The sequence below is a fragment of the Blennius ocellaris genome (assembly GCF_963422515.1).
Source record: "Blennius ocellaris genome assembly, chromosome: 1".
NCBI lineage: Eukaryota > Metazoa > Chordata > Actinopteri > Blenniiformes > Blenniidae > Blennius > Blennius ocellaris.
The window spans coordinates 15,919,142-15,932,339 of NC_137650.1; the positions used below are offsets into that span (position 1 = coordinate 15,919,142).

Sequence of the window (13,198 nt, forward strand, 5' to 3'; positions counted from 1 at the left end):
TGTGTGTGTGTGTGTGTGTGTGTGTATGTGTGTGTGTGTGTCAGACAACAAACGTGGCAGTGTGAAGTGATTGGGCATGAAAGACAATAACCGCACTGTATCTGTCGACGCTTACAGCACTCCATCGCACTCTTTGTCTGCTTTATGTCACACACACACACACACACACACACACACACACACACACACACACACACACACACACACACACACACACACACACACACACACACACACACACACACACACACACACACACACACACACACACACACACACACACACACACGGTGTTAACTTTGGGGGAGTTCCCCATCACATTACTAGAATCTTAACCATCTCCTCAGCCCACAGGATGTATTTGCCTCCTTAACACACACAGATTTGTGTAGTTTACATGTTTTTTTTTTTTTTTTCTTTTTCTGAGAGATGTAAACTAAACAAGTGAATTAAAAAGCTTAAAAACAGGAACTGAAATCTAACGTGAAATTTTCCAGAATTAGACCAAAAGCATGAACGACGAAGTGCCAAAAACAACTTGGATGCTGTGTCTTTATAGGAGACAAAGTACCACTTTGCCTCCGAGCTTTTGTAAAGTATTGGGAGAAACATCATGCATGATCCTTGGTATTTGCACCGTGTGCAGAAAAAGCTGCACTGGCTTCAGTTTTAAAGCCCGATTCGTGCAGACTCTGCAGTCCAGCTGCAGCCACGTCAAGTAATCTAACAATATTGCGTCAATTACTGTCATTTCTCTTTATTTTCCGCCTTTCTCTCCCGTAATGTTACTGTACACAGCACTGAGACAGGCTGCTTAACAAATGTTTGACACTGTTAATCCCGTGCTCGCGGCTCCTCTTTATTCGCTGCTGCAGGGGTCCGGCCGCGCTACTGTGACCTCTATTGTTGCACGCTCAGGAGGGGAGAGGTGTTCACAGATCGACACACACACACACACGCACACACACACACACACACACACCCACACACACACACACACACATACTCACGTAGAGAGAGAGAGAGAGACGGAGACATCTGCAGGTCATCATCATCATAGTGGGAATAATACCAGGGATGGTTATCATAAAGGGAAGCTTTGAGCTCCCGGCCGTCTTGGGAAGATGATTTGGCTGGCCCCGGAACAATGAACTGTGGGAATCCGCTTGTCCCGCATTGATCTTCCTCCCATGGCATCCCCTGCAAGGCTGTCAGAGCGATGGACGGATAAAAAGACCCACAACATTTTTCTTTCTCTCCCTCCCGCTCCCCTCCCGGTGTCTTTCTTTTCTCGCTGTCAGGAGGGCTCCCACTGATCAGCGGGGATGAGCTGAAAGTTGAACTACCTGTTGACAGGACCTCTTAAACAGCCCCTCAATGACATATTGTGCGAGAGAAAGAGGGCAAGACATAGACTCCTGTTCATTCACATTTGTCACAGATCTATTGAGTGTGTCTCAGCCCGGCTCCCTCGCTGTGATTTTTCTTGGTATTAAAGTGAAGCGGGGGGGGGGGGGGTATGCAAATCCACCCATCGCACGTTTTAAATTGTTAAATACTCTGTGTTGGTGTAAATAGGAAAATAAAAAAAAGATTATTTGTTTCACCAGTGCTGTGCTTTGAGAGGTGTCAGATTTTAAAGGCCACAAATCAGTTTGTAACTGCATAGATCAGAGACTTCGAACAGTCCCCCCCCCCCCACCCCGTAGAACTCATTGTGGTTTTTGGTACCCCAGCAGGAGAACCAGTGCTGTAGATTTTGTGTGATTTTTGTAATAGCCTTTTCAACCAAGTATCCATTCATTCCGAATGCAATTCTGTTCTACAGCTGCTTGTTCAAATTTGTGGATTTTGCTGGTCAGATTGAGATGGAATTTGCATCTTTGTCTCCCTGAAGAAAGACTCTGGACCCCTGTCCAAAATCTGATTGACCAAAACATTACAGTGAAGTGAACAACACCCACTCTTACTGATATCAGTAATACAAGGGCGTCACACTCAATTCAGTTCAGGGGTCACATACAATCAAAATGTCATCTTGAGAGGGTTGGATCAGTAAATTTGTGCTATTTTAGCCTTTAAATGCGTGATCAAAATATTGATATTTTTACAAAATGAAACAGTTACCACAGAAAATGATACAGTCTGATAATAAAGCCAGTTTTTTTTTTTTTGTGAAATGTGCAGAAAACTTCTCCTGTAGCTGTTGCAGTATGTTTTTTCTACACACTCACCCTGACAGTATGCGAGCTTTCATGGCACCATCACTGATATCTCATCTCGGCTCTCAGTGTTGTGTCATGAAATCAGTTTTTGTTTTGTTTTTTTTAACTTTTTTTTTTTTTAAAGTCTTGAAATGAAATTTTTACATTTGCCTGAGGATCTGGCTGGATTGAGTCTCTTTGCAGGCTGGATTTGGCCCACGAGTCTTGTGTTTGACACCCCTGGTCTGACATGTATGTTCTCGATTTTAGAAAGTGACATATCCTGTTATTTTTTGACACATCTATAGTTGACAAACCTCAGAGACTCTTGACGCTTTTGGTGCCTCCATATGGAAGTCCCAACCCTCCTCGGTGGTTTTGCACAACCAATTATTGTTCTAACTTTTTTCATTCAGTGGAAACTGGAAACATTGCCCCAATGATTCTTTGAAAGATGAGGTCGTCTTTATTGTAGATGTAGGATTTTAAAAGTTTATTGGCAACATGTCTGATGTGGATAAGCTCCGACCTTGACCAGGTGTACTCTCTGACTCCCCCCCCCCCCCACCCTCCCCACCCTCCGTCTCTTTGATAGTGCCGAGTTATGAGTTTTGATCAAGAGGCTCTAGGCACAGGATGAAGTTGGGATTGAATCTGGCAGGTGCTGTGTGACTGTTTTCAATGTGCAGCTCAGTACTGAGTGTTTTCGCCTCATTACAGAAAGTAATAATGCAGCGAAGTCAAAGTGCGGGAGAGAGGAAGGAAAACAAGGCAGCTTTTTTTTTTTTTTTTATTGGATTAATTAAGCGTCTTGCAAAGACCACCTGCAATTGAACAAAACACAAGCCGGGTAGAAACTCATATCTGGTGTGTTCCACCTACCAAACCACTAATGCTAACTAAACCATATTTTGCCAAGAGGTAATTGATCTTTGAAAATGACAATGAAACTCTATTTGCACTTATAAGGTGAATCTGGGTTCATTCAAGAAAGAACCCGGATGGCCCTGCTGCTTGTCTTATCAACAAAATGTTTGTCTTCAAATGTCTCGTGCGTGTAACATATGGAAAGCCCAACATCGTCCCTCCAACATCGGAATGCACCCCCCCACCCCTCGCCTCATTAATGATTTGGTGGAAATATGATTGAATTCAGTGCATTGTGAATAATGATTGATTTGTTTAATGCAATGAATTTGTTCATTAGGACTTAATGAGGTATTGCATTGTGATTAGTCGATGGGTTTAGTGTCGATACATGACAAAATAACAAAGTAAAGTCCAAGTAATGGCTTTTCGATCCTTGAGCACCCTCTGCCACCGTCAAAAAAAAACCAAACTGCGGTCTTAAATGTCAGGCAAAAGTTTTTTATGACAACACTCCAGTGGATTGTCTTTGAAATCATTTATTTTAATAGAAATGCACAATAGGTAGACAATATTGAAACTGCCTTTCATGTTCTTTAATTTATATGGTTACAATTAGAGGGGAGCACATTTAAATCCCGCGTGCATTTAAGATGCATGCTACTTTTGATAAGACCGAAATGAACTGAGCACATTGAAAATGGTGACTGAAATACACTTCCATTGTGTTCCAGATACCACTTATAATTAAGCTGAGGATTGAAGAGAAATGGGTTTTTTTTTCTCTGTGAATGTGCACGGGCTCCGACGTGTTTACGGGGCGCACGTGGTGCTTCGCTGAATATTAAACCACAAACTATAAAGACAACAAGTGAACCGTCGTGAGAAAATGCTGAAGGAAGTCTTTGTGGTTTCGCTCTCTTTTTTTAAGGTAACAGAGGAGCCAATAGGTTTAATGAGGCTGCTTTGCTTGCACATGCCAGGAAGTGATAAGGCCGTACAGGTTAGACTAACGGCAGACAGACGCTGTCGGTGCACCTCTTGTCTGTTACTGCGTCGACACAGCAACTGCAGAGAAAGAAAGACACAACTGCTCCTTTGATTTGACTGGTAAGATGAAACAAAACTCGATGCAGTTGTGGTGCGTCTTGGGCACGAGACTTGCAGAAATGCGAGCTACTATATGGTGAGAAGAGCTGTTGATGTGAATTCTGTGGGCAGATAAAACTGAGTCTCAACATGCACACCGTGTCTTTTAGAGGGCATCCGCATATTGAATTGTTGTCTGTAGTGAAAGGGTTGTGTTGCTCCGCTGTGTGTCTATGTGTTCGCACTTGTACGACACCCTCAAATTCCCTCGCATGTGTGTATTGATGTGAGCAGAGGGGGGATGTCACATAAGAAATGTCCTTTTTAATCAGGGGAAAAAATATAAAATGACTCGGGAGCAAGGCAGGCATATTAATGTGCCTCATTTGCATACGCTCGTCAGCCAGGATACGTTTATAAAAAACACAAACTGGATTCGTCAGTTCATTTCACATTATTCCATTGTCTATCTGCCTTTGTTATATGTTAAAGATAAAGGCAGAAATCAAATTGAAGAAAAGGGCAAGCTGCTATCTCCCCAAATGAGCAACAGCTCATCAGCCTAGTTTAAATCACAGATTTCTATTCCAAAAGGCAGCCGCTTCTGTAAAAAAGGGCCCATTCAAATAAGGTCTGCTCCAATATATGCACGGCTGCTGATGGAAGCCGGGGTGTCACATAAATACAATTTAAAACCTAAGTCTTTTAAAGCAGGCGAACAAAAGTTGTAACTTTGATCTTGCACAGTAATTCTCAATTCTCATAATAAATGTGTGTCTATATGACCATGAATATATCTCTCCTATATACATACAGAGTACAAAAAAACAAAACAAAAAAAAGGAACCCAAGGAATTTATGTGTGGTCGACTATTCCTTTGTTTTATCATCACTTCTTGGCAATCAATCTCCTATTGTCGGAAAGGCTTTTTATTTCTCTTTTGAATGGTGGCATGTTTGTGGGGAGCATGCATTTGTTGGATGAGCAGCCGATCTAAATATGTATAAAGTGCATCAAGCTTTTAAAGTAGTTCTATTGTATCCGCAAATCACATGAGGATACAATCATACGATCTGTTGTAGTTTTTAAGTAGACTGACAGAGGCCTAGCACCCGGCCGGCTGAACATAGCATTCCCATTATGTTGCTGATGAATTCACGAGAATCGCTTTACGATACTTGCGGGGAGAAATAAACCGAACACAAAAGGCAACCCACAAGTGTCGCATTCCTCTAGACTACGCACAAGTTAGAGAGTGGTCACAGTGTCTGATTCATGTCCAGAAGATAAGAATCCACCATGGACCGTGTGTTGGAGGGGCCAGCGGCGGCAAGAACAGGCGCCCCTTATGTCCACTGACCTCCCACTGACGAGAGAAAGGGAGAAAATTGTCAAGTAAACAAGAAAACAAATGGAGGGTGATGATGAAGAAGAAGGACAGAATCTCAGATGCCCTTCATGCCTTATAAGGTGGAGACTGAACATGTGTGCACATATTTATTGTGGGTGTGCCTCATTGCTGTCAGTATGCTTCTCGAAGATTTCCAATCTGATACCAGCAAACTGACCTAATGCTACATCTCTATGAAAGGATTCTTTTTGATGATTGCAATTGTGCATTATAGCCCAGTGGCTGCCACTGTTACCAAGCAGCATACTAATCAGCTTAATGAGATATTATACAATATTTTGTTGACCAAAGCAGAACCACGATTATTGTTTCTGAGGGTTTGACCCCCACAAGCAGGCAGGAAGTGCGCGGATAGATGTTTATACCTCTCCATCTGGAGAACAGATGGATCAGCATTAAAACCAATGTTATTCCCATTTTTTTAATTATTTAACCACTGATGTCACACATATGGAATGAAAATATTCTCAGTGATGGCACGGCGTGACGGTCTGAAAACTGTGTGATGCATCTCAGTAGAAGTAGTGTCCGGGGATTTAATCCTCCTACGTCCAGTCAGGTTCAATGTCCTCTGCTTTGTTTTTTTGTAGTCGTGAATCACCTGATGAAATTTTGAGTGCATCACAAACCCCTTTCATCACAGCCGGCTGTTATTTGAACTGTTGTTTTCTTTTCTTTCTTTCCTGGAAACAGGAGAGTCAGAAGCAAGAGAGAGAACTGAGTGATGGTTATGGGGGTAGGGGTGGAGGGGTATACACAAGCAGGAGGAGAGCAAAGTGATTCACATCAAATGTAATATGGCTCTTTAATGGAATATTGCGCCAAGACAAGTGTCGTGGCACCGAGATAAGGATGTTGTGTTTACTGGAGTAACCCCTTGGTTTTAAGTGCTATTGTTAATATCATAATTGTAGTATTGCGGTGTCTTCCCGACAATGCAGTTGCTCCATTTCATTAAGGCGTGTAATTGAAGGAATTCTGATAGGATGGGCACAAGTAGCTTAATTATACACTGCTCACTGTGTTTACAGAGTAATTATTTCATCCAAAATGGTTTTACATTTTGAAAAAAGTTCTAAGCAGTCACAGTATCTCTCCACGTCCTTTCTGGTGTCAATGTATGTCTGTACATCAAAGACGACCATCTTTATTTCTCTATATCATGTGATGCGCCACAGGTGTCATTATCTGAAGAATTTCTCCAGAATGTTGCTTTCTTAATGTAATTGTTGATGTTTTGGTGGACAATCAGCACCTCAATGATGTTTTACTTTTAAAAGGCAATGTTTAACCTCAGTAATTTCTCACCGAGTTCTTTCTTTCTCTCTGATTTTTCAGGATGGAGGACTCGAGTTTATGTCTTGGTGTGTCGTCGGTGGTGCCTGACGCTGATGCCCATCTGAGCAGTGCAGTGTTAAATGGACGCTACCCGATAAGTCAGAAGCTTCACCAGCTCACCGCCCAGCTAGGACACGCGTTTCCCGACCTACATCGCCCACAGCAAATCCCCGAAGAGAAGGCCGCCACGCCGTTGGATGAGAAGACGCACCACGCAGCCCTGGCCAGCCAGCCCATCAGCAGTCAAATGGCCCTGCTGGCCAATCAGCTCAACCGAGACATTGATGCAGGGGCGCTAAGTGGGTTGAACGGCCGTGTTGACTTGCAGCAGTTTCTCAACGGGCAGAACTTGGGCATTATGTCCCAGATGAATGATATTGAAGATGATGCACGCAAGAACAGAAAATATCCCTGTCCATTGTGTGGCAAGCGCTTCCGCTTTAACAGCATCCTCTCGCTCCACATGCGCACGCACACCGGAGAGAAGCCATTCAAGTGCCCCTACTGTGACCACAGAGCAGCCCAGAAAGGAAACCTGAAGATTCATCTCCGCACCCACAAGCTAGGAAATCTCGGCAAGGGTCGTGGCCGTGTCCGAGAGGAAAACCGGCTGCTGCATGAGCTGGAGGAGCGGGCCATCCTGAGGGACAAGCAGATGAGAGGCAGTGGAAGTCTCCTTCCGCCCCCTCAAACACCACATCTGAGCCTCAATAGCAGTTCCAACACCCTTCAGCAGCCGTTAGGCTCAACCTGCGGTCCACCAACCCCATCAGGCCTCGCCACCCCGGAGACACTGTCCCAGCCTTCCTCTTCACCCAAGCCGGCCGGCGCCCAAGACGAGCAGTCCCTGAATCCAACGACAGGCTTCCGTTGCACCTTCTGCAAAGGGAAGTTCAAGAAGCGTGAGGAGCTGGACCGCCATATCCGCATACTTCACAAGCCCTACAAATGTACTCTCTGTGAGTTTGCTGCCTCCCACGAAGAAGAGCTGATCAGCCATGTGGAGAAGGCCCACATTACAGCTGAAACAACACAGGGCGCAGCTGGTGGTGGAGGTGGAGGTGTGCAGCCAGCCACTGAATTTCGTTGTGACGTGTGTGGCCAGGTGTTCAGCCAAGCTTGGTTCCTCAAGGGTCACATGCGAAAGCACAAGGACTCTTTTGAACACTGCTGCCAAATCTGTGGCCGCCGCTTTAAGGAACCCTGGTTCCTCAAGAACCATATGAAGGTGCACCTAAACAAACTGGCCATCAAGAGCAAGCCACCCCAGCATAGTGAGCAAGACATAGCTGCCGTCAATAGCATGAACAGTCTGGCTCAAGAAGCTCATGCTAACCTTTATTCCCGCTACATCTCCTGTCTCCAGGGAGGCTTCCTTTCACCAGACAAGCAGGGTCTGAGTGAGCAGCACCAGATGTTGGCCAAGGCAGGGATAGCCATGAAGGAAAAGGAGATGTTGGGCAAGCTTCTGGGACCAATGGCAGGTGGAATGGGACACGCATTGGGAGAAAATGAGAAGCGCTCGCTCCTTGGTTGTCTCAACCTTGTGCCACCACTCAAGTCGAGCTGTATGGAGCGCCTCCAGGCAGCTGCAAAAGTTGCAGAGATGGACTCCCTCAATAGCTACCAAGCATGGCAGATAATGGCTCGCGGCATGGCTATGGACAGAGCTTTCATGCCCAAGGATCAGCAGCAGCATTCACACCATATACCCACAGGGCAGGAAGATGAGATGAGTGGCACAGGGGCATTGCACCCCTTTTCAAAAGATAAACAAGACTACTCCCTGATTGCTGCTAGTGATAGCTCAAAGCAAAAGCAGCTCTCTGAAGCTTTGCAGGTATCCAAGGTGTCTGGCGGAACCATGATGTCCTTGAAGGAAGATGGAAGAGGCTACGACAGTCATCGTGACTTAATGGCTCACCATGGTGGTGCTGATGCTCCTGGAGCTCTGGCTGGCTTGGGCAGCCCAAATATCGACTACAGCCTTTCCAATCTGTCCAGCCTGAAGGACAAACCTTCAGAGTGTCCTGACTGTGGACGGGTCTTCAGAACCTACCATCAGATGGTTGTCCACTCAAGAATCCACGGTAAAGACAGGAGAAGCATGGAAGAAGCACTTCAACAAGGCCTCGACGAGCGCCGCGGGTCAGCAAGTGACCCCGAGTCCCAGTCCATCAGCCGCTCCACCACCCCTGGTTCCTCCAATGTGACAGAAGAGAGCGGGGCAGGCGGCGGACACTCGCAGACAGGAAGCATCCAGGATGACAGCCCACATCCTTCTTCTCCATCCTCAGGTAAGAATGAGATAGAGTACACTTAAATCACATTCCTATGTAGTTTTCTCAACAAATCCCAGTGTATATCACTGTATATATAGATATCAGTGGGGAAATTGTCTTCAAAAGAGAATGAAAATTGAGTGAGAGCCATACATTCCTCACATAACTCAAATACACACAAACCCTCACACACCCTTGCAGTGCTTTGCTTATGTTGGAACCTTTAAACACACACATCCAGACAGACAAGGGTACATTCACTTCAATTTATTTATCGACATATAAGTATCTCTCATCATTTAACACTGCAAACTGAAAGCTCACATTGAAATACTCATTGAACTCATGAGCATTGCAATAGAGAAAAATAAAGTGTCATCTATGCCAGACCGTCTGAACTCAACTAGTTGGGGTTATTGCATGGCAAGGAGAGAAAAAAAAAACAGTCTATAAGACAGAGGTGTCAAACATAAGGCCCCTGTGCCAAAACCCACAAGAAGCTCCAATCCAGTCAAACCACTAAGATATCGGTAGCGATGCCATGAAAGCCAGCCACCTTATAACAACCATTATCCTCAAAACCATGCTGTCATTGTGATTGTAATTGTAATTCATTGTCATTGTGTGTCATTCAAATTGGCTTCACGTTGCGATAGTTTGTACACAACAAAACTTTGACATTCAGATTTACAGGCTATTATGGCTGGTCTGAATTTGGGCTTGATGTGGCCCCTGAACTGAAATGACTTTAGCCGCGGTTCCATCGCACTATTTGTTCTGGGATGTTGTGGTGTGGGACGGGTTTGCACATGGTCCCGTTGAAATTTTTTTGGATGGTACAGAAAAGAAACGCCGGCTACGTTTTTCCGTCTCCCCTCCGTTGAATTACCGAGCACAGAGGAACGGGTCTGTGAGGAGGAGCGACAGCGCAGCCGTCCGTCTGCGGATTGGTAGTGACGATCGCCACTCTCGACTTGCCCCCAATATTTAAATATTTCATCGGTCGTAAACCTTCCCATTGTTGCTTACATGAACCGCACACTGGTTGTTTAGTTAACTCGGTTTATTGAAACGCCGTTGCGCGACACAGCACGGCGGTCTTCCGACGACGTGCAGAAGCTCCTCTCGCTGACCCCGTTTACAACACAACCTGTACCCACAAGGCTTTGCTCCTACTACGGAGTACTCACGCCATGTTGGACGCAGCTCCAACACTGCCCAGTGTTGTGTTAGCATTGCAATCCTTCAGATTAGGTCAAAGACTCCTGAGAACACGGGAGGAGGAGACAGGCTCCATCACAGCGTTCTCATTTGCAGGTTAGCAGCCTGGATCCCCCATGGAACACGAGTAAAGAGTAGGAGCGTAGGGACAAAGTCGTTTTAACCACAGTGATTAATAAATGTCTTTAATAAACACGTCGGAGACAACCAATCCCCTCCCTTTCTCCCTTCCCAGCAAACACAGGCCGGCTGGGGCTAGATAAGTGTATGTTTAGAGGGATTAAGGGAGGCTCATTGCTAATGATTACACAAGTTTTTAAAGGTAACTTTTGGTTGCTCCTCAGGGCACTGTGCTGGCGTTAAGAAGCGTGCGCAGTAATTAGGTCACGAATACGCGATAATCAGTCGGTTTAAGCTAAACAAGACACTAATTAAAGATATACATATAAAGCAGGTCAAAAAAATTAGTGAACTTCATTTGCAAGCGTGAGGATGTGCTTTTAAGTCTTTTGAGAAAGAAAAAAATATAAATAAATATAAATATAAATCAGAGTGGCTTAGCTTAAGGCTGTAAGCAACTTAATTCCACCAGTGGAGACATAATTGTTTATTTATTCACAGAGGCATGAAGTCCTTATCGTGCCCGTGTAGTGTGATGGGTTTGAACATGGGACAGGCTATGTTTATTTTAATCTAAGAAATAATAACAGACAACCCCCCACCCCAATTAGGAATTAATGAAAATGAGAGTGAGATAAAAACCTATTTTCTTTATAGAGACTATTAAACATAACACTTTCTCAACAGGGTGGGGGTGTAGCGGATGTAATTATCTTCTGAATTTTAATGCTGGAAGTTTCTCCCTCCATATCTTGCTCTCTCTCTCTCTCTCATTCTCTTTCTCTCTCTCCCTCCCCCTGTCTCTTTGACTCAAGCACTTTGAATCTGATGGCTACAGCTCGTGGCATTTCAACAACTTCAGAGGTACTGTAAGCTGTATACAAGAAAAATAAAAAAAACTCATAAAACTGGTAGTATTTACTACCAGATGAACAAAGGACAAAGCATTGCATTAGATTTAGTGGAGTGGTTAAATCTCGCCCTGAAGACGCCACCTCTGGAGAAGAAGGGCAGGATTAAAGAATAAAATATACGTACAGAAATCCATTCAAACAGTGCGCAAACAACCCCACTGGTTTCCACGAGGTCCTGATTTTGCTCTTTGTGCTGGTGAGTGTGCAGGTAGTGTGTCCCATCCTTTCCCAGAATAAGATGTCAAAGGCCCCGTTTACGCGACAACATTTCCCAATGAAAACTGGACATTTTTGAGGTTTGGTTGTTCATGTCCATGACACGGTGCTCAGAGCCACCGAAAAGTCAGCTTTTTGAAAATAGTCCCATTCCATCGTTGTGTAAATAAAGGAAAACGCAACTTTCTGAAAACACACACTCGCACTGTCTCCATGTAAACATTGGAAACGCTGCTACTGTGTTTGTGTTTCACGGCTGTAGTAACTAGTAGTTGTACACATGCTCAGGAGATGGACAATAAGAACAATGTTTTCTCCAGAGTGTCTCCTGGGACTTGGTAGTTTTATAGTTAAGTCACCGTAATAACAATCAAAGTTTGACGTCTGTCCATACGAATGACTGTGTACTCACATTGTTAATATGCGTAGGGTATTGTTCTCTGTTGTGTTTGTGTGTGTGTGTGTGTGTTTTCATAAAAAAAAAAAAAAAGAAGAAAACAATTAAAAAAAAAAAAAAAACACGACCAACTCATGGCCAGGCATGAAAATTGCATAGTTTTCAGAATTTCTGCCATTACTGTATAAAATGTCATCAGTTTCAAAAGGTTGCCTCTAAGCGCTAAACTTTTCGGAAACAAAAATGCAAAAAACCATAAAGGAGAAAAATTGATTTGTATCGAAGTGGGGACGAGAGACATTCGGCAGCCCCTTTTTCTTCAGCATTTTAGAAAACAAATAGATTTGGCACAAAAAGAAAATATTAACAATACTTGTTTTACCACTTCCTGTTTTTTAATCAGTGGTAAAAAGAAAGAAAAAAAAACCTACAACTTGATCTGTCGCTTTTCACAACTTACACAATGTGAAGCACATTTGGAGCTCAGGGACTCTCAAATTAGAAGCTTTGATGTGTGAGAAAAATGTGTCTGAGTCTCATGTGGAGAAAGGTGCCATGTTTGTTCAGTGTGTGTGTGTGTGTGTGTGTGTGTGTGTGTGTGTGTGTGTGTGTGTGTGTGTGTGTGTGTGTGTGTGTGTGAGAGACCATGCTTTATAGTATGTGATATGTCACTCTCCTCTGTAGAGAGCAGGATGTGGCTACTGTACCATTGTCTTTATCTTAATATCTCAGCCTCATCTTTCTCTCTCTCTGTCTCACTCTCTCTCTCTCTCCGTACCTACAAGGCGGCGCTCTGTGAGCTTCATGCCCCGCCACCTACCCACAGCAATTCTGAGTTAAACTTAAATTATAGTAATCAACAATAACATCTCAACTGTGAAAGAAGGTCAACTCTGCCACTTTTGTCTTTGAGACGGCGCTTGTTTAAAAGCAACGAGCGAGGGGAAAAAAAGGGAAGAAGTGGGGAAGAAAGAGCAGAAAAAACAAAGGCCTTTGTCGGAGATGTCCTCTAAAGACCTTCCTTATTAAATGCAGCTCTGCAGCTAACCTTCAGCATGTTTCTTCCTATTAAAGATAGCCTCTTTATAAAAAAAAAAAAGACAGAAAACAAAAAAGCTAATTACATATATGCCCATCA

The 13,198-nt window shown here is 44.0% G+C and overlaps 1 protein-coding gene across 1 annotated transcript in view; it reads left to right on the forward strand.

Moving 5' to 3' along the window:
* Positions 1–13,198, forward strand: part of znf536 (zinc finger protein 536) — a gene marked incomplete at its 3' end in the record, with an annotated part of 205,727 nt that overhangs the window by 118,332 nt on the left and 74,197 nt on the right. Inside the window, exon 4 of the mRNA XM_080520613.1 lies at positions 6,911–9,207. Within this exon, the coding sequence (XP_080376739.1) occupies positions 6,912–9,207 (2,296 nt within the window). The 5' untranslated portion in view covers position 6,911. The remainder of the gene's footprint in view (positions 1–6,910; positions 9,208–13,198) is intronic.